The sequence below is a fragment of the Astatotilapia calliptera genome, chromosome 7 (genome assembly GCF_900246225.1).
Source record: "Astatotilapia calliptera chromosome 7, fAstCal1.2, whole genome shotgun sequence".
NCBI lineage: Eukaryota > Metazoa > Chordata > Actinopteri > Cichliformes > Cichlidae > Astatotilapia > Astatotilapia calliptera.
In genome coordinates, this window is record NC_039308.1 from 6,129,174 (window position 1) to 6,156,027 (window position 26,854).

A 26,854-nucleotide genomic window follows, 5' to 3' on the forward strand; every position below is an offset into this window, starting at 1 on the left:
TCTCTCAGAGACTGAGACTCTGCCCGCAGCCTACCCAGAGATAAGTTTGTGACCTTGTGGTCTCCTCTCTGCTTCAGCCAGAGGTCCCTGCACCGACGCCCCGTCCTGATCCGGCCAAGGGGCAAGGGGGCCTCCAGACCTGTCTCCCTAGGGCAGTGGTTCCCAAACTTTTTTTGCTTGGCCCCCCTTTGTTTTAAATTTCATTATAAGAAGCGTTTGTGAACTAAAATTCAATAATGTGGGATACTGTTTTTCCATGATTTGGACAGCCCAGCGCGTGCTGTCGGGAATACCTACCTTCGCACCACCATTGTGCAGGTGAAGCCAAAGGCAAGATAAGGGTCGTCATATTTTCTAGTCTTTGGCTTGGAAGGAAGTTGGTTTGGAAGCATATTTGGCATATTTGGAAACAGAGATATACAGTTACAATTGTGTCATTAACTGCATTGCTAAGTTTCTTCCGTTATCTGCATGAACATAAGAAATAATCAAAAATGCTTTTTCCTTCATGCACACTTGCACGCTACAGTGTGTCATGAGCTGAAATCAGACACCACAGCACCCCTACCAAATGCAAGGAGAAAAAAGGAAAAGAGTGTGTTTTTGTGCCGGGAGTCTGCAGCTCCCATGCAGCTCTGTTTTTTAGCTCTCTCTTTTTTTCCTTTTTTCTTTTCTTTTCTTTCTTTTTTTTTTTTTGCTGTTTGCCACAACATGAAGACTTTTGTTGAATAGTTTATTAAATCCTACAAAAATCCTTTAAATTTTGAGTGACGATGATCACTAACACGTGTAAAAGACATGTATTATCATATTATATATAATATAAAAGAATAAATATTAATCTTGTTTGGGGTTTTTTTTTTAACATGAAATCTGCATGAATGGATTCAAAGATTAAATCTATGGCTCTCTCTTTCAGTTCTTCCTTCCATGCGCTTACGTTTTCAATCAGAAGGCTATTCTCTAACTCTTTTCCCCTTGTTGACAGAATTTTATTACATATATGCAGAATTCCGTTAAATTCCCTCTTCAGCCATTTATTGCGCCTCCAAGTGAAGCCTGTCTGCGTGTCAGTAGTCACGCAGGCAAAAACCCCAATCTTAGACCGGTTCGTGTTGTAATCTCGCGTTATGTAGCGAGACTTCGGGTGTACCGGGCTCAGCAGACAAATGTCTTGCTCTTTTTAATGGGCGGTAAGTTGCCGGGTGCCTAGATATTGAAATAAAAACTAAAAGGGGACTTCAGAATGGAACCGTATTGTTTGTAATAGGAGGAAGTCGAACATACGCTGCTGTGGAGACATTTTAATAGACGCTTAGAGAGCAGACAGCAGAATTCTCATCATATCGACGCGTCTCGTTTCGCCGGCATCTTTCACTCGCTAACGTTGAAAATAGCTAGCTGAGCTGATGGACTCAAGTGGAATTTGTGCTTGTGTGTGAGCTTCACGGTTGTGTTAGTGGTGAAAAGTGTGCGTTGTACGCCAAGTGAAAGCCGTCGACTTTAATAGAGGCACGTGGTGACGTAGTAGTCAGGACTCGCGATATAAAGGCGATTCAGCCTTAGGTTAGTACAGGGTCAAGCTGTTCGGGAGAGGCGGACACATGATGCACCAGCAGGGCTCGTTGATGCCCTCTTTGCTCAGTGGTGTATTCTGCCAGTGTCGGTCGACAGACACACATCCAGGGGCCGACCCTGGTGGTGGAGGCAGGGTTCCCCCCTCCGTCCCTCCCTCGGATGCATCACCATCTAAACCAGTAACCCAACAGTCAGCCTCCGGCGTGTGGCACACCGACGAAGGAGAGCATCCATGTGACATATGTGGGGGTTCGGAGCAGGAGCACAGACTCAAAGTGCTCTTCCAGGTCCTGGATGTGAACGGGGATGGAGGCATCTGTGTGAACGACTTGACAATTGGGCTGAAGAAGTTAGGAGTACATCGCACTGAACATGAGCTCATGGTAAGTGGACACAGCTCGGATGCTCCGTTGCATGATATATAGTGTCTTCACTTCCCTTTTTGTGTGTAATAACAGAATTTCAAAGCATTTCCCACGGAAAGACACCACATTCATTGTAAATTTTTCATTTAAGAAGAGTGAACATGAATGCAGGGTGAGACAATGAAATGGAACTGGTGCTCAGAGTTATTTAAATAGGAGAGTAGGTAAGGGAGTCAGATGACACCAGGGCATGGCTTGAAACAACTGGAAAAAAGTACAAATGCACTGAACAAGCTTTGGGGTAAATACAGACTGACATGTCATTTAGTAACAAAGGATTTAGTTACTTGTACACCAAAAACATTAAGATATATCAACTGAGATAATAGTGATAGCACTGTCAATAAGCAATGCCATGTTAAAGGGTGTTAAATGGTACAGTGCATATTTTATATTTAAAATATCTCATACATAAGAAGTGCCAAAATACTAGGGATCTGCACAACTAGTTGACCAACCAAGTAATCGTTGCTATTGTCACTAATTGCTACCAGATGTACTAGTCGTTTAGTCTTAATTGTTTTACATTTGAATTGATACCCATGGCAGGTGTTGTGCCAAAAAGTGATTTCCAGTATTTGCCAAAAAATGACTGCTGGAACTTAAGCTATTATAAAATAGGTCAATCATAGTTTAACAAAGAATATCAAGTCGTTTAGAGCCAGAAAGTGCATTCCTATCACAAAGTAGCTGCTGCCATCAGTTTTTGGCAAAGTTACTTTTTTTATCAAGTAAATAAAGGCTATATAAGTGTCACTGACATTAGTGAACAGAGATTCTAACAGAGATCTTTAACAGAGATTTAGCAAAGTGGCCTCTTTGCTAAATTGTAACAAATATAACATCACAGTTCTATAAACTTACTTGAAGTGACCAAAAAAGACCAGATTAATGACAGTATGGGTTCAAATACACAGTCATAAAGATACTTCAAAAAGAGGTAATTTCATTATTAAATATATATAACCCCTTCATAAATTTACTGTACAATATAAAGCGCCTTGAGGCAACTGTTGTTGTGCTTTGGCGCTATATAAATAAAATTGAATTGAATAAATCCTATTCACTACAGTCTATTTACTACTGTAAGTAAAGATATTAGATGTTAAAAAAAACCCCAAAAAACCCCCACCTAAAAACAATGGAAATCACTTGCGTCTTAATGTTATGCAGGCATCTGCCACCAGATGCAACTACATTGGTGAGAAACACATTAAATCTATTAATCTGGGCTTGATCTTTTTGTTAACATTATTATTGTTGGGGTTTTAAGGCGAAAAATGAGATCACAGATACACGTGGTGGAAATGAGCTTTCACTGAAAGGTGGATAGTGTTACCCTTAGCAATAGGATGGGGAATTTAGTCAGGGGATCATAGTACAGCTGCTGATTTTCCACATCAAAAGGAGCCAGCTGAGGCGGGCACCTCCTGAGTAAGGTGTTCCAACCAGGCATGTTCTACCAGCAGAAAGTGCTGGGGCAGACCCGGGACCAGCTTTGAATAACTTTTCCCTGGATGAGCTGGAGGAGGTGGTACATATTTCAGTCGCAGTTTCTGAGTTTTTCGGATGTTAATTTGTCACATTTCAATAATATGTGAACATCTTACGTAGTAACATGTTTTCATATCATATTTAACATCGGTTTATTTTAAGTGTTTTTCTTCTTCGTTGTCTGGAGTATAACATGCAATGTTCACAATGCATAATGCCAGGTGCTGCACAGTTAAGCTGGAGGATTTATTATTGAAGAATGTGATTAGTGGTTTAAAATGCCTTTGTTTAATGAGTTTTTGCATTAAACGGTTCTCAAATTTAACTTGATATTAAGTGTTTCTTAGTTTTAGACTAGTCGGTAGTTTGTATTTTGGGGGGGGGTTGCGCTTGGAGGACTTAGAAATTAGTTGCCTTGAACATCCCAACTAAATACAATTAGAGTACATGCTTAACGGAGTGCAGCTTTGTTATTTAAAAAGAAAAGATTTCCAGACAAGGTAAAAATGCCCCCAAGACCAGTACCGCAGGAACTTTGACAACAGCTTGAGATGCAGAGGGAAATTGGGGATGAGACTGTGTGAGTCTAAAAGAGAGACACAAGACTGAAAGAATCCCAAAGAGAAGTCTCTGGGAGATGAAGTTGGTACATCAATGCCCCGAAAGAACCAACTGACAGCTGAAACAGGAAACATATGATTCAACTGTGTTGTTGTCTAGAAACGTGCACAGTTGAGGTTCACAACCGTTTCACTTGTGTGTTAGTTGGTGAATCCTTGCTGATTGTAATGGTAAAGATATAGCTATGTATTTGTTGTTGTTTTTCTTGGAATACCTATAGCTTGGCTGTGTGCTACTAGGATAAATTCATTTTGTTGGCCTGCTGGGTTGAATGAAGGGGTTATGCTGTGTATAACTTGCAGTGGGGGAAAAAAACCCATTTCAACCTTCGTGAGGTAAATTCCACAAAATTTATACATTTGTAAAAAATGAAAATGTAACTGGTAATTCTATACCTTGTGTTTTGGGTCCCGGTGACCAATGAGATTCCTTTCCTAGTTCAGTTTGATACATGTTTCTGTACCTGAGTGACACGAGTTGATGTTATGGTTTTTTGAGTGAGAGGAGAGTTGCAAATGATGGCAAAGCTTTGTTGAACACAAGCATCTTGTTAAAAATTTTGTTTGGAAATCTGTCTTAATAATTGAGGTACCACTCTATGTTACCATATTTATGTTTTTTCAAATATTTATGAATTGATTCTTCTCAGTGTGACACACAAATTTTTCTCACTGTTTGCTAATAATAGTCTCTTAATACCAGATAACAGTGTCCTCCTAATACCATGTAACATGCTGTTCAAGATGGGATTCACCTTCAACAGCTAAATGAGAATGAAATTTCAATGTTTCTGAAGATAATAGTGAAATCCTATACCCCTTTGACAGCAGGAACCTTTCTTTAAGCAGATTAAAGTCGAGTGTTTTTACTGGAGTATTCTGTATAGTTTATTGCAATGAACATCTAGTTTGTAAATAGTGACCCTGTGCCTGGAAAGCCTACAGACAAAGACAGAACATTTTTGACTAACCATTAGAAGGTGTGACAGAAATTCTCTGTGACCAAACACTGTTGTGCCAGATGTCATGTCAGCATAAGTCACATATTTAACCAAGTCCTTTTGACTGAAAAGAATTATAAACACTGCATGGATCAACAAATCCAACCTGATGTGTTTGACACAGAAAAATTCTGCACTATATATTTTGTACCCAAGTTGTTTGACATATTTAACAAAAAATACATTAACTCTGGTGCACTGAAAACATTCAAGTTTATTGAAATAGTCCCAAATCACCACAACAGTTGCCTCAAGGTACTTTATAATCAAAGTATAGACCCTACAGTATTTGGGATAAAATCCTACAATAAGGCAATCCACTATTAAAACACTTGTGGGAAGAAAAAACTTCCTTCTAACAGGAAGAAACCTCCAGCAAAACCAGCCTCAGGGAGGGGGCAACTGTCCGCTGCAGCTGGTTGGGATTGAGAGAAAAGAAAAAAGAGCATATTGGGATTGGACAGAACACACACTATGGGGAAGAGACTGCACAAATCAGGCCTTTATGGTCAAATAACTGCTAAGAAACCAATACTAAGGAAAATCAGCAAGCAGAAGAGATTTGTTTAGGCCAGGAAACACAAGGAATGGACATTAGACCAGTGAATATCTGTGCTTTGGTCTGAGGAGTCCAGATTTGAGATCTTTGGTTCCACCCTCCGTGTCTTTGTGTGATGCAGAAGAGGTGAATGGATGGTCTTTACATGCATGGTTCCAACTGTGAAGCATGGAGAAGGAGGTGTGATGGTGTGGGGGTGCTTTAGTGGTGACACTGTTGGGGATTTATTCAAAATTGAAGGCACACTGAACCAGCATGGCTACCACAGCATCCTGCATGCGACATGCCATCCCATCCAGTTTGTGTACTTGGACCATCATTTGTTCTTCAACAGGACAATGACGCCAAACACACCTCTGGGCTGTGTAAGGGCTATTTGACCAAGAAGGAGAGTAATGCTGTGCCAGGTGGCCTGGCCTCCACAGTCCCCTGACCTAAACACAATCAAGATGGTCTAGGACAGTTGTTCACAAACTGTGGTACGCATACCACTGGTGGTACTTGGGCTCCTTCTAGTGGTACACAGGAAGTCTCCAGATTAAATAATGTACCGTGTTCTGGCTGAGAGATTTCTAAAAAATTAAACAGCTCTGCTATCACTTCCGGCATAAATTAAGACAGGAAACTAAACCGAAATGGCGTTTGTAAGCTGGTATATAATTATGTGCTACAGCTGTGTTAGCATAATATGGACACAGTGAAGCTGGAGGATGAACACCAACTTTTTTCCACTCGATTAAAAAAAAGTTCAGTTTGAAAAACTGAACTTTAAAATGAACAGTGGTAATAGCAACCGAGAGAGGCTGACAGTGATCACTGCCTTGTTTTAGGGGCTTGTTTGGATTAAATAGAACAAGATACAAAGCACAACACAACAGCCCTGATAAACTCAGAGTAGTTTGTTCATATGTCAACAGTTAAATACCATATTTCCCACCCGCTGGATTGTTTTAATGCAGTACAGTTGTTATTATTTCCACTTATCACGTCCTGTTTATGACAGTTAAAATAAATAACATTTATATAAGAAATAAAATTGTCTCATGTAAGCTGTATATGGTGTTAAATAGACCTATACTACTGTACTTTAATGTCGGTCATGAGCGTAGTACTTTAAGAGCCATATATTTTATGAGGTGGTACTCGTGAAAAGTTTGAGAACCACTGGTTTAGGATGAGATGAACTGGAGAGTGAAGGCAAAGGGCCACCAAGTGCTCAGCATCTCTGGGAACTCCTTCAAGACTTTTGGAAAACCATTTCAGGTGACAACCTCATTACGGTCATTGAGAGATGCCAAGAGTGTGCAAAGCAGTAATCAAAACAAAGGGTGGCTATTTAGAAGAATCTAAAATATAATACATGTTTTGAGTTATTTCACACTTTGTTTACTACATTATTCCATATGTGTTCATTCATAGTTCTGATGCCTTCAGCGAGAATCTACAATGTCATAAAGAAAACCCATTAAATGAGAAGGTGTGTCCAAACTTTTGACTGGTCACTCGCAGGGCGTAGGTGTTGTTTGGCTGGATTTTGTTCTTTTCATTCAGCAGGATTTCCTTACCCTCTGCAGGTACTTGGTGGTTGCAGCTTTCCTAGCGGCCTCTTCGTGGATCCCATTTGCCGTGGGATTCCCAGGTACTTGTAGCCGTCCTGGATGACTGCAATGCTGCCTTCTGGTAGTGTAAGCCCCTCAGTTCTGACTAACTTCCCTCTCTTTGTTGCCATGCGACTACAATTCTCCAGTCTGAATGACATTCCAATGTTGTTGCTGTATATCCTCGTGGATCAGTGAATCGATGTTTCGTTCACACCTGGCATACAGCTTGATGTCATCCGTCACTTGGTTTTCGCTCTCTCTGCAGTAGAATATCACTTCCTGTTCCTGTCACAATACACAATGGTGTTTTTGTGTAGCTTACCTGCATAGTAATTTAATAAAGAACTTTTAGAAAACTTTTTATTTTATAGTGTAATCTTCATGTGCTTCATCTGAAGCACACTCTCCGTGTATTCACTTGCTAATTTATGGTCACAGTATTCACTCACTGTCTTTCACTGGCTTAGCTGGTAGCTGACTCGCTAGCAGCATGGCCTTTCCACCTGTCCCTCCTGCACTTTCCTGCTCATTGCGTCAGATGTTTAGTTACTCCTCGGCCTCCCTTAGCAGTATTGATACTTGTAATAAATGTAGCCTATTTGCAGCTCTGGAGGCCAGGATCACTGAATTTGAGACTCGGCTTTGCACACTTGAAAAACCTGTAGCTAGCCCAGCTAGCTGACCCCCGGTAGACTGTCACGAGCAGCCGGGGAAACAGGATGCCTGGGTGACGGTGAGGAGGAAGCGTAGTCCTAAACAGAAGCCCCAGGTACACCACCAACCTGTTCGTGTCTCTAACCGCTTTTTTCCACTTTGACAGCAGTAATGACACCCAGTTACATCAATCAGTGTTGAGTAAAATCACAGCTGAATCGGTGTGCAACTTGGCCAAAACAATGTTGAAATCTGTAGTTTTCTCTGGTCCACTCCCCAATCGGACCAGGAGTGACATGTTTATCCGCATGTTCTTCTTAAATTGCTGGCTAGGGATGGGTATTGATAAGATTTTCACGATTCCATTTTCGATTCTGTTTAACAATTCGATTCTTTATCGATTCTCTTATCGATTCTTTTTAAAAAGGAGAACACTAAGGTCAAGTAGCTTAGAACTTTGTTTTATATCTTCTCTTTGAACAAGATAGAAATTTAGGAGTAGCATGGCCTTACAAACCCAACAGTGAGATCTTAAGAGATCCAGCCTACGGCTCTTCAATGGGGTGTCACAAGGTCCCTGGAGGAAAAAATGGTAAATGTAAAATAATAAAATAAATATTCTTCTGTAGCAATAACAAAGTATAACATAAATTATTCAGTAGCAATTACACAAGAATATCCAGTAATGTCCCTGCCTACAATTAAACACATTCACTTACCGAAAATCAGGGGCATCTGCTGTGGCAAATGGGTGCAAGCCTTTTACCACAAACTTAGTCACTGCTCGGTGACATTCGTCTATCCTGGCCTGAAAGGAGACGCTACCGGTAGACTGCAGCGAGAACTGCCAGCATCTGAGCCAGCCAGACTCTGTCTGTCTCTCTCATCATGGTCACGTAAATGCACAGTAATGGCAGGTTTTGTAATAAGGCAGAACGCGCTAACATAATATGCACTGTTAGTTGATTATTTACCTGCCGCATTAACGGGAGAGGACGTGCAAACGTTACCGCTGCTGCTGGGTTGAGATTCATGAGTCCGGAGCGAATTAAAAACACGACATTCATTTAAGGTCATCGCGTGTTTTGTGAGCAAATGCTTTTGCATATTCGTAGTGTTTCCTCCCTTAAATGAAATATCTACTTTGCAAGTATTGCAAGTTGCCCTGTTGTCATCCGTTCTCGTAAAGTATAATCAAACTTTTGAGTGTTTGAGGCGCTTAGGCGCCGTGTTTCCTGCCAGGTAAATGATGCTCCACAACTTGGTGACGTCATTCGAGGCGACTGGAATCGATAAGGGAATCGTTTGCAAAAATGGCAAACAATTCCAAGGAATTGAAACAGTGGGAACCCTCTTATGGGACACTCCCAATAGGGCTTAAAATCTGGGACTATGCACCATTTGCTCTTAGAACTGAAGAAGCTTCTCAGATAGAGGTGAAACATCTTCAAGAAACTTAAAGAAGTCCAGTCGCTTTTCCAAGATCCTTAGATCAGTGGAAGAAATGTTTCGTTACTCATCCAAGTGACTTATTCAGTCTCAGGTGAATGGAGATTTCCCCAACCTTATAAACAGTACATTTTCATCATTTATGAATAGCAGATGTGTTGATGCATGCTCAAAGTTGAAGCTTCAAAATGCAGAGTTCTCAAGCAGTGGGTGAAATCAAGCTAGTTGCATCTACCTTTCAAAAACAAAACCTTTTTTCCAAACAAAATGGGAAGATGTAGTAATCCTACATCTTCCCATTTTGTTGTATGACAACTGGCTCCTGAACATTGATTAGTTACAAACAACAGACACAGCTCTTTTATTGGTCAGGAGATATTTTGGAGCATTTCTGCTCTTTCCTTTTCATTTAATCTGCTTTTGCTGTTCCTGAATGTAGTGATGGAGCTCCTCTCTGCAGTTAATAGACTGTTGTGCTACCTAGCTACGTACCATTACTCAGCATATTAAATAACAGGTTAAAATATTTCAAATGAATACGTTTTCGTTTCTGTCTATATACAGGTATTTGAACTGTTGTCATAGATTTCTACAATAGTAACCAGTGGACTGGGACGATGCACGTTTCTGTGATTTTGTTTGATTGGTTGATGTTAAGATACTTATAAATTAATGCCAGTTTTATCCTTCTATAAGCATAGAGATATTTTTTCTTTTCTGGTCTAGAGAGCCATGTTGACAGTGTGGTCAGTAAGGTAGTAAGCCAGGAAACGGTTGCAAGAAAGCAGCGTTTAATGCAGAAATAGAACTACTCTGCTTTGCCACACTGTAACTCTCCAAGCAGGAGGAACTATATACGTGCTGAGAATGAAAATCTGTTTGCCTTGGATGCTTCAGAATGCTTGCTTGATGCTGACAATGCTCTTAGAATGACTCAGAGCAAGTGCAGGAGGCTAGTGTGGGAGGGAGGAAAAGGAACCGTCACTCAGCAGATTTTCTTTACAGGGAGGGAGGTGCAGCTGAAGGGAATCCTGCTGTTTAGCCAACCCTATCCCTCTAAGTTCATTGACAGTCAGTGACATCGCTTCATTTCCGTGCTGCTACTCGGTCCTCTATTGGCGGAGACCCACATTCTGTGGTGAAGCAGTCAGACCTGCTTGTATGGTCTGCAGTGATTGGCCAGGCTGGGCTGCAGTGAGGATGCAGGTTTTGGAGGCTCTCACTGCTGCATTTCCCTGGCTGATGATACTGAAGCTAGCACAGTGGCAAATCCTCACTGTGTGTTACTGATTCTATTGCATTATCAGCATCAACAGAAAAGATTTTTTGTCTGCATCTAACGATTTGATGATCCGTGAAGTAACTGCGCCTCAGAAGCAGTGTGGTAAGAGTTAGATGGGAGAACTTGGTTTTGTACTGCTGTAGCTTATGCTGTGATCCTGAGCCTGGACATTTTAATAAGGAAAAAGATGCACTTAGAATATGAGGCACTGAGTCTGAGAAGTGAGTGAAATCCTTTCTGCAGCCCCATGCTGTCTTTAGCTAGCCTTTCCACACTTGTAATACTAGTTCACCTCTCTGCATTTTGCAAGACCTATACTGTTGCCGTTGCTTTTGGTCTGAGTGCAGTCACCCAAATAGTGTGGGAGAGCCAGTTTGAGGATGCTGCTGGACATACTGAGCTTTCTATACCAGAGACTTTTTGGCAGGACACAATGTAAGCCTGTTGAAACCCAGCTGCCAGGAGAGAAACAGTCTGAGACTGCAAACAACTGCAGAGAGCTACAGGCAAGTCTTCAGGAAAGCACTAAAGAGTCCTCTAATGGTAAAGAAATCAGCAGGAATAATGTTACTCCAAAGAAGACCATGGTATTAATCATGATGGCACCACCTACAGATCTTCAACAGGTAGGATAAAGCTGGTAGAATAAGGTCTGTTTTCTAGACCTGTATAGCCCTTAGTGAGAGTTACTTCACTGTTCAACTTTCTAATAATATTAAATAGAGACCTTCAAGACTGAAAAATAAACCCACTGTAGTCCCCCAAAATGCAGTTTCTCTTAAGAACACTTGGGCTGACTACCAACCATGATTTTGGTGTGCGTGTGTGTGGGTGTGTGTTAGTTAGTTTTTCTTTCTAAACAACTATAATGAGGGTGGATTTGTTTGAATCACAAATTTATACTTAGAACTTATATCACTATGACAAATATTATGCTTCTTTGTGGTAAAAACCAACCATGAGGTCTGTGCTTCAGTTTTGATGATTGAAATTCTTGCATTGTAATAGTCTGTTACTTGATACACTAGTAGGTATCAGAGTCTGCAATAGCAGAAAAGTACAGTTAGATGGATGCAGTTTAGAAATAAAGTCATTCTTATATGATCTTAAAAAAAAAATTTTTATTGTAAGGTAGACCCTACAATAATACATACAGAGAAAAATGTTGGCAACAGTGGGAAGGAACAACTCCCTTTTAACAGGAAAAAACCTCCGGTAAGTATGATTCAATGCAGAGGGGTCTATTAACACACAGTGAGTGAAACAGGTGACTGAAGAAGAAATACATCAATGTGCATCATGGGAATCCCCCATTGCAGCGTAACTAAGGCAGGATTCAGGGACACCTGATCCAGCCCTAACTATATGCTTTAGCAAAAAGGAAAGTTTTAAGCCTAATCTTACAAGTAGAGATAGTGTCTGTTTCCCGAATCCAAACTGGAAGCTGGTTTCATAGAAGAGGGGCCTGAAATCATTCTACTTGTAAATACACTAGGAACAACAAGTAAGCCTGCAGTGCGAGAGTGAAGTGCTCTAATGGGCTGATATGGTACTATAAGGTCATTAAGATAAGATGGGGCCTGATTATTCAAGACCTTGTATGTGAGGAGCAGGTTTTTGAAATCAATTCTGGATTTAACAGGGAGCCAATGAAGGGAAGCCAATATAGGAGAAATATGCTCTCTCTTTCTAGTCCATGTCAGTACTCTTGCTGCAGCATTTTGGATTAACTGAAGGCTTCAGGGAGTTTTTAGGACATCCGGATAACAATGAATTACACTGGTCCAGCCTAGAAGTAATAAATGCATGAACTAGTTTTTCAACATCACTCTAAGACAGGATATCTATGAATCATTCAAGCATTAAATCATTAACACAATTGACTGGAGTTGGTTTAGAAAGTTTAATATGTAACAATGACCTCTGCCAATCAACAGTGCCAATGGAAAAGTGAAGATAGGAGTGCAGGCAGGGTGGAGTGGGTGGAGGCAAGTGTCACAGCTGACTTTTGACACAAGAATAGCAGCAAGAGTGCACAGTGAAGATTTCGTCAAAACAAAAGTGAAATCCAGGAAGGAGCAGGTGTACATATGAATCCTTATTCACCAGGTGTGTGATGGCCATATGAACCATTGTTAATGAAGGGTACCGTCTGTGGACCAGAACACAATGATGCTATCTGCAAGAGGCGCATAAATCTGCCTCACAGAGGCAGCATCACTTTGTGTGGTTTTCTGTGATGGTTTGTGATATTTTAACAGGGCCATTGCTTTCAGCTCAGATGGAGCTATTATGGTTGCTGCGTCATCATCCAGCACTGGTGAATTACACCCCCATTGGGCTGTTAATTTCCCACTTCTTGTCTTAAAAGACCTCATACTACCATATCACCCCAGTAGAGCACTTTGTTCTCAGACTGCTGGCTTACTTGTAGTTCCTTGGATATTTAAAAGTAGAATGGGAGGCAGAGCCTTCAGGTTTTAGACTCCTCTTCTTCCCCTTGCCTCCAACCGGTTACAGCAGATGACTTCCCCTCCCTGAGGTTTTCGTTCCTGTTAAAAGGGAGTTTTTCCTTTATTTTTCCAATATGAAGTACCTTGATGATTTAGCCTACTGTAATTGTCACCATAAGTATATGGATATCACTTTAAATAAAAAAATTTGTCTCTTTTCCTTTTTCTGTAGGTCAGGGTATAATAAGTTCTTTTTTATAGTCCTCTATAAAGTTTCATTTCAGTATGTCGAAATCTCTGATGATAATGTAATTTTCAGTAAAAGGAGATACCCTGGTCAAATTGCTCTTCTGTGTCATAGCATGATCTCAACAAGATGTTTTTGCTGATTTAAAAAAAAAAAATCTAACTTCATTTCGTTGTTTCACTTCACTTCATTCTTAGCATATTAAAACTTCATGATGGTTCAAGTAGACAGTTTCAGTATATCTTTTTGTGTGATGGTTGACCCCCCTTTCCTAATAGGAGGTGTCATCCATTCTTGTACCCATTACCTGACAGTAGATGGCATTTAATTGTGTTTCGGTTAAAACTGTTTCCTTGCAACCTTTTCAGTTGACCTGACAAGCTTTGGTAGCACTAAGCACCCTGGATAGTCTTAAATATATAGTAACCTGAGATGTGTGGTGGTTGTAAAATACACTACACTCCAAATCAAGTCAACAAAGCACAGATGGTACGAGGTAGGGGATTGTACACCCTAACCTCGACTGCTGTTTGTCAAATCACTCTTTCCACACAGATAATGCTGTACTATTAGAGTGTGTCATTACTTAAATGAGCTGGCATCTAAATGATTTCTCTTTGTTCACAGAAAATAGTGAAAGCCGGAGACAAAGACCTGGATGGACAGTTAGACTTTGAGGAATTTGTCCATTATCTCAGAGACCATGAGAAGAAACTCCGACTGGTCTTCAAGAGTTTGGACAGGAAGAATGATGGTAAGGCAGTTTGTTAGAAATAGAATGCCTTTTATTGTCACTATACACATGTACAATGAGATACAGAGCATCTCCTACTTAGTGCAGACATGTGGGAAACGAAAGGGGACGAGGTGCACAGTTCTGCAGTGCCATATACATATGAACAGTATTCAAAAAATATCAAATATACAAATCGGGGGGAATTTAATTGTGTTGTCTGTTTACAGTGTGGGTTATTGCATGTAATTGTAATGGTAGTTGTGTAGTCTGTGTATAGAGGGAAGTTCTTAGATTGGGGGGTGGAACTGTGTTGTCAGTACATGTGTGAGTTCAGGGTGGTTATGGCTTTTGGGAAGAAACTATTCTTGAGTTAAAAGTTAAAGCAGAGTTTGAAGCATTTTCTGAGCAGTGCCAACAGTTCCTTCTGTGGTCATAGTTCGTAAGTATTGGATTCTTAAACCAGAGTGCTGAGCCCATGCTTGTTTTTGAATAACTGATAGGAACAGATGGTTTCTTTTAGACTTGATCTTAATCCTAAAGAAATGCAGAAGACATAGGATTGTGAATGAATTTGAATTGATTTTAATGTCTGTGAGAAATCGTTGCAGTAGCCATGGCTAATAACTTCTTGTGTTGCAGGTCGAATTGACTCACAAGAAATCATGCAGTCTCTGCGTGACCTGGGAGTGAACATCTCTGAGGAACAGGCAGAGAAGATTCTTAGAAGGTTAGATAATGCTGTCATCCACTGAACACATATCTATCAAAATGGTTAGGCAGCATCATTTTTTTGGGGTGTCACATTTGTGGTAATAAAGTTAGCGGCACTGTTTTCTTTAGCCTCTTTGACACGTGCACGTCTTGGATTAACTGGGTCAGTAAATGGAAATTTAACTTTTCATCATCACATCTGAAGCATCCCATTTCTGTCAAGAAAAGTACAGACAGAGATCTGCACATTTTTGTGTCCAGTCCAATTCCTGCAGTGTTGGGTATTTCAGGAGGTTACTGTCAGTGCACACCTGGGACATCAGCCTCGCCTTTACTGATAATTTCAATCTCTTCTGGGAACGCAGTCAGTTATTCAGATACAATGGCATACATCCAATTGGACTTTGAACAAAACTTTTTTCCTTCAATACTTCTGGTATTATCTACTCATGCATTCCTGTCCTTTGAACTACTCACAGTTTACAGTTGCTAATATATCACTATATAACTTTCCCAAACCGCTCTCTCATAATACAATAAAAATTAACAAGAGACCAGTCACCTACAAACCAGGAAGCAGACCTCTAATACACACTGCTTTTGTAGACCTTATTGGAACACATCACCCATGAGGCATCCAGGAAGCATCCTTATCAGATGCCTGAACCACCTCGACTGGCTCCTTTTAATATGGAGGACTCTATCTCTAAGGGAGAGGCCAGCCACCCTTCTGGGAAATTTCATTTCAGCAACCGATGGCATGTCCATGTATGTGCCATGGGGTGAACGGAAAGATCCACGCTTTGTGTTTACATCTTTTTGCGGAATTTGTTTACCTGCTCTTTAATTGTTTGCTGTTTTAGCTGTTTGGTGGTTGTTGAAATGGCTTTGTGAGCTTTTAACTGAGATTCTGACTTTTCTGTGGATACCACACATGTCTATATTTAAATAACAGATCTGGTGGTACACCCCGATAAAGCAGATGTTCTCCCTCTCACCTCCAGTACCGGTGGCGTTGGGCTTCAACAAATTAATTATTTATTGCCTCTTACTTTCTGTAGTGTGAATGGCCATAAGGGGTTTTTAATCACTAGGAAAAGCTGCAAAACTTATGAAAATACAGTAAAGTCCAAAATTTCTGCTTATGCGGTTATGTGGTGAGCAGCAGATCAAACAAGTTAAGAATTATAAATGGCTTCAAGGGCACATTCGGACCTCTGAGACTCATTTAGACACATGCAGACATTTCTGCATCTCTGTCATTCAAAGAAACTTTGTAAATAGTTTATTTTATGCAATATTGAATACTGAACTGTAAATGTACAACGTTTTATTCAGTGTTTTCATAACAGCCTAATTTTATGCATTTAGTACTACTAGGGAGAACACACATGAGGTTTATGGACTGTACAACTTTTGCCCTCCACAATGGCTAAAAATAAAAACAGGTATCACTTTAGCCAGGTAGGTGGTATTGTGAGCACAAACATAACTTTGTCATTTTTAATTCCAATTTTAATCAAGTCTTGAAAAGGAAAAGTGTTGTGGTGTTGCTGTCAGATTGTCCTGTGATTGTTCTGTTTGTCACTCCCGTCTCCACTCATGTTTCTAATTTCTGCTTTATGTCAAGGTTCAGTGTGATCATGTCTGTTTCCTCTAACCTCCTCCGTGTCTGTCTTTGTCTCCTTTTCTCTGGCTGATCTCAGAATAAGGAGGGGTCATATCTGGGCCCCTATTATGTAGTAAGTAGTAGCTTCTATAGTCTGCTTGCTCAGCCAACGCTGCACAAATCACCAATGCATAGTCAGCATGTCTGAGTGCTGACTATCAGTTTTCAGCTTCAGTGTATTCCAGTGACGTAAAAATGCAACATTTAATTGTAATGATACAGGTTTAGCACAAATCGCTAAAGAAAAGCATCCTGCTACAACAAACTGCATCTGAATCCATGGAGGCAAATGTCTAAATTACTGAGAATAAACAGTGCATGTGAGCAAACTGCTTGTGTTTCCTCCTAAAAGCATCACATCTCTTATACTCTGTCCGCTGTGTTCTCTCTTGCATGTGCAGTATGGATAAAAATGGAACAATGACCATTGACTGGAATGAGTGGCGGGACTACCACCTCCTGCATCCAGCTGATAACATCCCTGAGATTATTCTTTATTGGAAACACTCCTCGGTACACACTCCTCCTCTCCATCCTGTAGCAACACAACAATCACAAAGCAAATCACGTGATTTCCACTTGTTTTTAATTGTGTACATATTGTATGTGATGGGCATGTTGACGTTTTGATTAATTTTAAATTATTGAAAAAATAACAAAGGAATGTTCAAATGAAAAAAATTGCCAGTTTAATAATAGGATAGTTTATATATAGGATATGAGGAAAATTTAAGTAATAGAGACACTAATCCCACTTGAATAAGGGTTTTTCTCTTTTGCTTGACTGGTATTTTCTCATGGTGTTTCCCTGTCAATGCTGTAACTTATGTGTCCAGGCTAAAAACGGCTGCTTCCTCCACAGATCTTTGATGTAGGGGAGAGTCTGATGGTTCCTGATGAGTTCACAGCAGAGGAGAAGAAAATGGGTATGCTATGGCGACACCTAGTGGCTGGAGGAGGGGCTGGTGCAGTGTCTCGAACTTGCACAGCACCACTGGACCGTCTGAAAGTTCTCATGCAGGTAAAACACAACTATTGCAGTTTTCATTTTTCTCAGTTAAAGGAGAAGACGGCTAATAAGCATTTCATCGCACTCGCCCAGGTTCACTCCTCCAAGAGCAACAGTATGCGCATCGCTGGTGGCTTTTCTCAGATGATCCGAGAGGGTGGTGTAAGGTCTCTGTGGCGAGGCAACGGGATCAACGTCCTCAAAATTGCCCCTGAGTCTGCAATAAAGTTTGTGGCTTATGAACAGGTACACAAAACCAAGCGTTAATGGAATATGAAAGATAAAAATATGTAATTTGTATTTTTTTGCATAGCTCATAGCAGAGTGAATTTGTTTGGTCTGACTTTTATGTTGCTGCTAAACAACACTGACATCTGTCCATCAGATTAAGCGACTGATGGGAAGTAACCAGGAGACGTTGGGCATCACAGAGAGACTGTTGGCCGGCTCTCTGGCTGGAGCGATCGTTCAGAGCAGCATATACCCCATGGAGGTGAGAGAACAATGAACACAAAAAATAAAGCAAGACATCAGTTTAACAATAGCTGTAGCTAGGCAGCAACTTATAACTTACTGTATGCTGAAATACACTGGACTGCTCTGCCATTTCAAATTCAAATTCAAATTCAAATTTTATTTGTCACACACACACAACCATACACAGTATGACATGGGGGTGAAATGCTTGTAGCTGTACAATGCCCGACCATTAAATGACAGAAGAAAAGTTTTACAATATTTACAATTTACTACAAAAATTTACAAATTAACTTAGGAATTTACAGTAAAGAATGTGCAAATAGCAGAAGAGATTATAAAGATAAGGATTATAAATTATAGGAATTATAGGATTATAGGAAATGTGTGGTGGTGCGTGTGGTGACGTGTGTGAGAGTCCAGTCTTATAGTGACGTGTTTGGGAGAGTCCAGTCCTACACCTGGTTCAGGCCCCGAATAGCCTGGGGGAAGAAGCTCCTCTTCATTCTCTCTGTTTTGGCCTTAAGGGAGCGGAAGCGCTTCCCAGACCTCAACAGTGAGAAGAGTCCATTGTTGGGATGGGAGAGGTCCATCATAATCTTCCTAGCTTTGGACTTGCACCGCTTGGTGTAGATGGACAGCAGGTCAGGGAGCTCTGATTGAATGATGCGTTCTGCCGAGCGCACCACCCTTTGCAGATCTCGTCTGTCCTGCTTGGTGCTGTTCCCAAACCAGGTGCAGATGTTTGACGTCAGGACGCTCTCGATGGTGCAGGAGTAGAAGTTCTTGAGCATCTTCAGTGGCAGATGGAAGTCTCTAAGTCTTCTGAGGAAGAAGAGATGCTGACGGGCTTTCTTAACCAGGGTGTTGATGTGACAGGACCATGACAGGTCCTGAGTGATGTGGACACCCAGGTATCGGAAACTGTCCACTCTCTCCACTGGCGTGCCACTGATGATGAGGGGTTTGTAATTCCTCGCCTGCTTTGTAGTGAAGTCCACGATCAGCTCCTTAGTCTTGCTGATGTTTAGGAGGAGGTTATTCTCCTGGCACCAGGTCTCCAGGTTCCTAATCTCCTCCAGGTAGGCCGTCTCGATGTTGTCGGAGATCAGGCCCACAACAGCAGTGTCGTCAGCAAACTTGACAATGGAGGTGGTGTCGGATGTGGCAACACAGTCATAAGTGTACAGTGAGTACAGCAGGGGGCTTAAAACACAGCCCTGAGGCACTCCAGTGCTGAGTGAGATGGAGGGGGAGACTTGTTTTCCCACCCTCACTGATTGGGGTCTGTCTGTGAGGAAGTTGAGGATCCACTGACACAGTGATGAGCTGAGTCCTAGATCCGTCAACTTGGTGAAAAGCTTAGAGGGAATTATTGTGTTGAATGCTGAACTGTAGACCACGAACAGCATCCTAACATAATTCCCTCTGCCAGTGTCCAGGTGACTCAGGGATGTGTGGAGCAGGTGAGATATGGCATCGTCTGTGGAACGATTAGTCCGGTAAGCAAACTGAAGTGAGTCGATGGTGGGAGGAAGTGAAGAAGTGATGTGATCTCTCATCAGTCTTTCAAAACACTTCATCACAATTGAAGTCAGTGCTACTGGACGGTAGTCATTGTTGCAAGCGGGCTGTTGTTTCTTTGGAACAGGGACAATAATGGACTGTTTGAAGCACGTGGGAACCACAGCTTGGGCCAGGGAGAGGTTGAAGATCTCCGTGAACACCGGTGCTAGTTGATCAGCGCAGGCTCTAAGGACCCGGCCAGGGATTGCATCTGGTCCTGCTGCCTTCCTGGTGTTCACCCTCCTGAAGGTGTTCCTCACGGCATGCTCTGTGATGACGAATGCATTTTCTTCACTGGTGCACTCCGAGCGCGAGCAGCCGTTTGTTGTTTTAATTGCTGCGGCGTCGAAGCGAGCATAAAACGTGTTCAGCTCATCAGCCAGTGAAGCATCGGCATTCATCATTGAAGAAGCTGGTCGTTTATAGTCCGTTATAGTCCGCAGTCCTTTCCACAGGCTCCTAGAGTCGCACTGTCGTAGCTGTGACTCTAGTTTTTCCCCGTAGCTCCGCTTTGCCTTTCGGACCGCGCTGCGCACGTTGTAGGACGCAGCCTTGTATAGGTCCATATTACCGGAGACAAGCCCTTCATTGTAGGCAGCGGTGCGTGATCTCAGAGCGTCGCGGATGTTTTTATCCACCCACGGCTTCTGGTTGGGAAACGTTCGGATGATAGTTCTTTCTGCTGTGTCGTCCGCTAGTTTCCCGATAAATCCCACAACCGCTTCCGTAAACATGTTGATGTCATCAGAGCTGCGCCGAAACATGTCCCAGTCTGCGTCATCCAGTGCGTCCTGCAGAGCGGCCACCGATTGGTCCGTCCAGCGAGCGACCTCCCTCCTGATTGGTGGTTGCTGCTTTAGCCTTTGTTTGTAAGCAGGTATGAGGAAGATGGCGGAATGGTCCGATTTTCCAAATGCCGGCAGGGGTTGAGCCTTGTAACAGTTCTTGAACGGGGTGTAGCAGTGGTCTAATGTCCTCGTGCCCCGGGTGGGGCAGTTGATGTGCTGGTGAAGGTTGTGAAATGTCCGTTTGAGATAGCGGATTTGTGTGTTTTGCATGATGCCCATGCAAGATTATCGCAGATATAGCAAAAAGTGACGAAAAAGTGGAGAAGTTAGGGCAGAGCATCCAGCACGGCAGCCGACCTCACCGGCGCCATTTTGTTCTCGCCATGGAAGCTCCTGGTGCTGTTTTTGTTCTTCCAGAAGAGGTTTGGAAATGTGGTTCTTCATTCAGAGTGTTGGTGACACTCTGCAGCCACATTCTGGAACTTTACATGGTCTGACTTATTTGTTGTAGTTCCTAAACACTTCCAGGTTTCAACAATACCACTTACTCTTGATCTAGAAGGGAAGAAATTTCAACTAACTCGTTCCAACACTGGCATCCTGTTATTTCAGTCAACTCTTTATCTTTCACAAATTCTTTGTAAAGGCAAATTGCACAGTCAGTTCCTTGGCTTTATGCATCTGCAATGGGGCTCAAAACACCTGAAATTAAAGATTACGATGTGTGGCCCAATAGTTTCATCCATATAGCGTGTCTCAGAACCTCCTTGTCTTGTGACTGATGACCTTCAGTGTGAATATGTGGTATATGGGAATGAGGTTCATAACATGAATTTGAAAAATTTTAATTTTATTTTTCCTCTGGCTTGTTATGTTATTGTAAGTACAACTGATTCCTGGGTGAGAAGTGCAGATTTTCTGTTTTTTACAAGGTGTGGCATTACTTCCTGTGCATTCAGGTCCTGAAGACACGGTTAGCCCTGAGGAAGACGGGTCAATACTCGGGCCTCCAAGATTGTGCTAAACATATCTTCCAGAGGGAAGGCGTGGCAGCTTTCTACAAGGGCTACATCCCAAACATGCTGGGCATCATTCCCTATGCTGGCATCGACCTGGCTGTGTATGAGGTTTGCTACTATTGCTGGGTGATAGTTTTTTGTTTTTTTGGGGGGGGGTTTATTAGTTAAGTCTAACCTCTATGTTCACCTCTCCTATGACAGACTCTGAAGAATTCGTGGTTGCAGAACTACGCTACAGATAGTGCTGATCCAGGAGTGTTTGTGCTACTCGCTTGTGGCACTACTTCCAGCACATGTGGACAGTTGGCCAGCTACCCACTCGCTCTGGTCAGGACTCGAATGCAGGCACAAGGTCAGTCACTGGAGAGCTCAACAGCACTGCATAAGACAACAAAGATATATACACACACACACATGCACACACAACTTTGTACAGCTGTTTTGAAGAGGGTCCACATGGTTATTATACCAGGTTTAATGCTGTAAAGTTGGAGGTTTTAAAGTGAGAGTCTATGGGGATTGACAGCCTAAGGTTAAGGCCTAAGGCTGCTACAAGAACTGTTGGGTTTCTGCGATTAACGATGATTTGTGAATGATTAAAGTTTTCTTCTCATAGCGTATTATTAAAAATATTACCCCAAATCTTTTAATTTTTGTATTCATCATCCCCTCTGAATGCAATGTTTTGTTCTCCATTTGTATTTATTCAACGTAGACAACTTAACAGTCACCAAAATTTTTATCCATAGCAGAATTTTGGTGCAGTTACCACTAAATGTAGAATAAAGAATTTGTAAAAGTGCTGTAGGCACATATTCAGGATTTATTGATACAAATACTGGTTTGAGGTGTAAAGGACAAAAGTAAAAAGATGTGTTTGATGTGTTGTTTGATGGCATCATCTTCCCTTTGTTCCTACAGCTTCTCTGGGAGGAGGTCCTCAGATGACCATGACAGGACTGTTCAGACACATTATTAGGACTGAGGGAGCAATAGGACTCTACCGAGGCCTGGCACCCAACTTCATGAAGGTCATCCCATCTGTCAGCATCAGCTACGTGGTCTACGAGTACCTGAAGATCACGCTGGGAGTCCAGTCAAAGTGACCAGGGAGGCAGACAGAAGAAAATAAGTGGCCAAAGGTTTTTTTGTTTGTTTGTTTGTGGTCTGAAATGACCAGCTACAGTTCAACATATTTTAGTGCAGAAAATGAAGGACAAAGCTGAGATGTGTGATTTGAAGAGAGAAAAAACTTGACTGAAGTCATGTCTGTTAGTTGTTCTCTTAAGCTTTCTTTTAGCAGCTCGGTGGTGTTTCAGCACCTGTGAGTCTCAGTTTAACAAGTGGTTACATGACTCTGAATTACTGCTAGAACTGGAACATGTGCCTGCTGCTGAGTACTGTGAAAGGAACAGTCCTGCGTCTCTGGAAAGGAAGAATCTTGATCCTGGTGGGCTTTGCTCAGTCATGACACTATATCATCATATTGCTGTCAGCATATGATATCATACACTATCAGCTTTGTCTGTGAAGCTGTAACTGGATTTAAAACGGTAGATAAATGGTCGATTTGGCTGCATTAAAACGGAGATGATACAAACAAGAGAAACTGGTTTACTTTAAGCTAAAATCAGTATATAATGAAATAAAGGATTAACGTGATCCAAAGTGATTAGGGCCATTCTAGCAAATACTAATTACAGAACCAAGGGAAGTGTTCACTATCCCTGAGATTAAAGTAATAAGTATTAAAATAGGCTTAAAATAGTTATTATCGATGTCCTATGAAAAGTTATTGCTGCAAATCGAGGAAACCAACTCAGACAGTGAAACTGCGACTTGTGCCATTGGTTAGTGAAGTCTCATTCTGATCCCTGAGCTGAGAGTATTTTTTTTCCATTGGCATCTTGGTGTTTTGAAACTTAGAACAATCGTTATTTACAAGGTAAGGTAAACTTCATGTTGCGTTCAATATGACCTGAAGCCCATAAAGGAAAGTGTTCACTGGGGTCACATAAAAAGGGTGCTGAAGGCCGTTTTCCCAAAGACCTGTAAATAACCACAAGTCTTTGCAGCCAGAAGAATGAAGGAAAAGGCATTAAAAAGAAAGCAGGTTTAAGGCACTTTAGCACTGACTTCACTTTTCAGACCAAGAAGCTGTGTCCATATGTCACCCCCACAGTATCTTTTGTATGATTGATGTGGTTTCTTGACAACAAAGAGGGAAAAAACAGACCATAATTTGGTCTGATTATTTTTGATGTGTGTCAATTTTTTTCTTTCTTTCTTTACCACTACAATCATTGAGAATATCCAAGTTTTTTTTTCTTGCATACTTGTCAGTCCAGGTTTTTTCCATTTAAAATCATTATCCACTGTCATTTACGTCTGCTTTTTGTTTTTTAAATGTAGAATGGCCCTAATAAGGACTCTCATATAAGTTTGCAGAGGAATTTCACAGAAAAATAGGAAAAAAAATGAAACAATGAAACAATAACAGAACGATCATCTAGGGACTTTTCGACACGCTGGATAAAGAGCTCTGTTACATTCAGTCTATGGTCATAAACAGTGAGATGGAATCGTTTGTTTTTTGTATTCAGTTTTGTTTTAATTTCGGCAGATACAACATGATCTGACCATAACAGACGTATTGTGCAGAATTCTGTTCTGAGAGAAAGAAGGTCACCACAGCAAACAAAACACTGCTACAGGGAGAGTCACTGACCCAAGAAATTAGCATTGTTGAGCCACAAAGTAGTAATGCCCATGCAGTGAAAAGGTTTGCACTCATAATGCAAATCCAAAACAACAGACACCTCTGCATTAGTTTTTCAAATTGAAAAATGCTTAAAGCAAAACCTTTATTGACTTCCTCTCAGCTGAAGTTGAAACTGAATGTTGTGTTATCACACTGATCTTATTTTGCTAACATGTCCCAGAGCGCTGTTTGGTTTCTCAAAAGCTTCATCTCTCAAAACTGTAATGGAAATTGATAATTATAAATGAAAGCCATGTTTCCATTTTTATATAAACACTCCATAAAATAAGTGGTACGGCGCCCAGGCGGCACTCTCCACCTGACTGATGTCTGTATTATATGATCATCTCAAGAGTGCCTTGTGTTACACGCATAAATCCACCTGAACACTATAGGATAGCATTCCTTTTTTACTTTAAATGTATTTACTACTGTATTCATTTATTTATGTTTACAGAGAAGTCAAGATGATTGACTGAAACGGTGTGAAAATGTTATTTAGTGCTTTTGCTGTTTTCACAGTACTCATGATAATGGTGGCAGAATTTTTATTTTTGGCTTTAACATACCTTCAGTTATACAGAAGCCCAAAATGTTTCAAATGTAAACAGTGAATCAAATTGGATAAATGCTAAATTGTTTAAAATATATATGTTATAATTCTGTATATTCAGTTTTCTATTAGATTTTTATTTAAGTACATGCAATTTTTGCTTCGTATTATTCTTTTATTTTGTCAATTAAGTCAGTGACATCAATCCTGTCAACATACAGAAAAACAGCAATGAAAACATTTCTCTCTCCTTGGCAATAATGAGTAAAGCCGTGGAAGTGACTGAATTAACCCACTGAGATTAGCTCCTGCTGTACTGGTTCTTAATGTAAGTGTTAAAGATATTGCGTGAGGTTTGAAAGAGAACAAGTTCAAATCTCTGTACAGATGATAGGTTGTAAAATAACACAAGCACCTACCTAACTATAGGCTATACTGGTAATTTAGAGGGTTGCATCCCTGGCTATGTAGCTAAATAAGTATGAAGATGATACTGAGTCTATATTTATTTATAGCAGCATCTACATAGACGTGCTAAAGGGCACTAATTGCACTTGCTAACTAATGGATAGGCAAAAGGGCAAGGAGCAAAAAAAAAAGTCAAAGAACGTACAAATTCCACTATTATATAAAATGTTTGAAACAAACAGGGAAGAATGCTAAATAAAAACGTTTTAACATGTTTAACAATTTAGTTTTTAAACCTGTTTGTTATAAGTCTTAAAATGTATGTAATGTTGAATATGTTGGGCCTGACAACATAGAATTCATATCTGTGTGTATCATTGTTAGGATGATAAAACACTACTAACCCTACAAACACATGACTTCAGCTTGGAAGCGAGAGAGATGCAGTGTGGACAGGTGTTCATCGTACTGATTCAAGTGTGTGTGCATAGTACTAGAATAAACATGAAGAAGCCAGTTGCCCTGATGTATAAAGCAATGTGCTAAACAATTTGTGTGTTTCTCTGGTAGAGCTGCAGTCCCACACACTGGACTGTCTGGTTGTGATCTTCAGAATGTGGGCTGCTCTCGGGAGCTGATTTACTCCAGCAACATGTCTGCTTAAGTCATCACTTTCTAGCAGATTATGGGCCTACACTTGCTTATAACAGCAAAAAAGTGAACGGATGACATTTACTTTATTCTTAATGTCAGTGACCGTTTCATGCCTTTATTATTGGCACGACTGGTGTGTTTCGCACTCCTTGCTCAGTTATTGCATATCATGCATAAGGCGGTGACACAGAATGTCATTGTGTGGCTGTGTGTAAATGTTTTCTGTATTTCTACAGTGAAAGGTAATGCTGCAGTGTCTTAAAAGTAACCATGTGTTGGCTGTATGCTGTACTGACCAACAGCCAATTAGGCAGACCCAGTGGAAGTGCTACCTATACAAACTAAAGGCTACGCTATTCATAAATGGTGGCCTAGTTTACAAAATATATACACTTTATATATATTTGTATTTTATTTTATTATGCTAGCTGTAAGTGAATGAGTATGTGAGTACATGTATAGTAGTTTTCTGTTTGAAGCCCCTGCCACTCAAAGAGTGTTGAGTTGAGACAAATATTTATGCTTTAATGAGTTCAGCTGTTAAATAAACTAGTTCATGACTGACTGTTTGTCTTTTTTTGGAAACTTAAAACATAGACATCCTAAGCTCCTGTAAATATGGAACTGCAAAATGAATTTGTCACATCAAGCTCCAGCAGTGGAAGACGTCCATGCATAATTGTTTGGCAATTTGTAATTGTGAAGACGAATGTTATTGTTGAACAAATACAAAAGTGTCAGTCAATCCACAAAGAAAACTGGCCTTTGTGTTTTCCATGAGGGACTTGATCAAAACATCAGGATGCAGTGCACCGTTTGATGTAATGAGTGTCCAAACATTGGGATGTAATTGGACAAGCATGTATTAGCACACATTTTGATCACTTATATTATAACTAGTACATAATATGTAACCGTCGTCCCCATTTCCATGTCCTTCACCAAATTTTCATCAAAGCCATGACTTCTGGGTTTTTAAGATAAATATGTGACTTTTCACTCCGACTCTGAGGTAGGGACCCAGGTTAACATATCCTCACTCGCTGTGTTTGACTCAAAGGAAGCTTAATTCCTAGTGACAGTAAGAGAAGACTTTCAAAATAAGAAGCACCTGCCGCAAAACAATTTCACTTTCACTCA

At 40.9% G+C, this 26,854-nt stretch overlaps 1 protein-coding gene across 3 annotated transcripts; it reads left to right on the top strand.

Annotated features, from left to right (window-relative positions):
• Positions 1-1,140: 1,140 nt before the first annotated feature.
• Positions 1,141-26,278, top strand: slc25a25b (solute carrier family 25 member 25b). Of its 3 annotated transcripts, none has more exons than XM_026172714.1 (11): positions 1,141-1,961; positions 13,991-14,117; positions 14,739-14,826; positions 16,517-16,552; positions 16,881-16,992; positions 17,342-17,500; positions 17,582-17,734; positions 17,874-17,981; positions 21,279-21,446; positions 21,540-21,690; positions 22,260-26,278. In XM_026172714.1, the coding sequence occupies exons 1-11, from the start codon at positions 1,605-1,607 to the stop codon at positions 22,442-22,444; spliced, it is 1,644 nt and encodes a 547-aa protein (XP_026028499.1). In that variant the 5' UTR covers positions 1,141-1,604; the 3' UTR covers positions 22,445-26,278. The 3 variants fall into 3 exon arrangements, with proteins under 3 accessions (XP_026028499.1, XP_026028500.1, XP_026028501.1); XM_026172716.1 differs by lacking the exon at positions 1,141-1,961 and adding an exon at positions 9,391-11,289; XM_026172715.1 differs by lacking the exon at positions 16,517-16,552.
• Positions 26,279-26,854: the final 576 nt, after the last annotated feature.

Excerpts from the sequence above, each read along its gene's own strand:
- slc25a25b (XM_026172714.1), top strand. The coding sequence starts at position 1,605 with ATGATGCACCAGCAGGGCTCGTTGATGCCCTCTTTGCTCAGTGGTGTA. Across the intron at positions 16,553-16,880 it reads ATCTGGGCCCCTATTATGTA|TATGGATAAAAATGGAACAA; the intron begins GTAAGTAGTAGC and ends TTGCATGTGCAG. Across the intron at positions 17,735-17,873 it reads AGTTTGTGGCTTATGAACAG|ATTAAGCGACTGATGGGAAG; the intron begins GTACACAAAACC and ends TCTGTCCATCAG.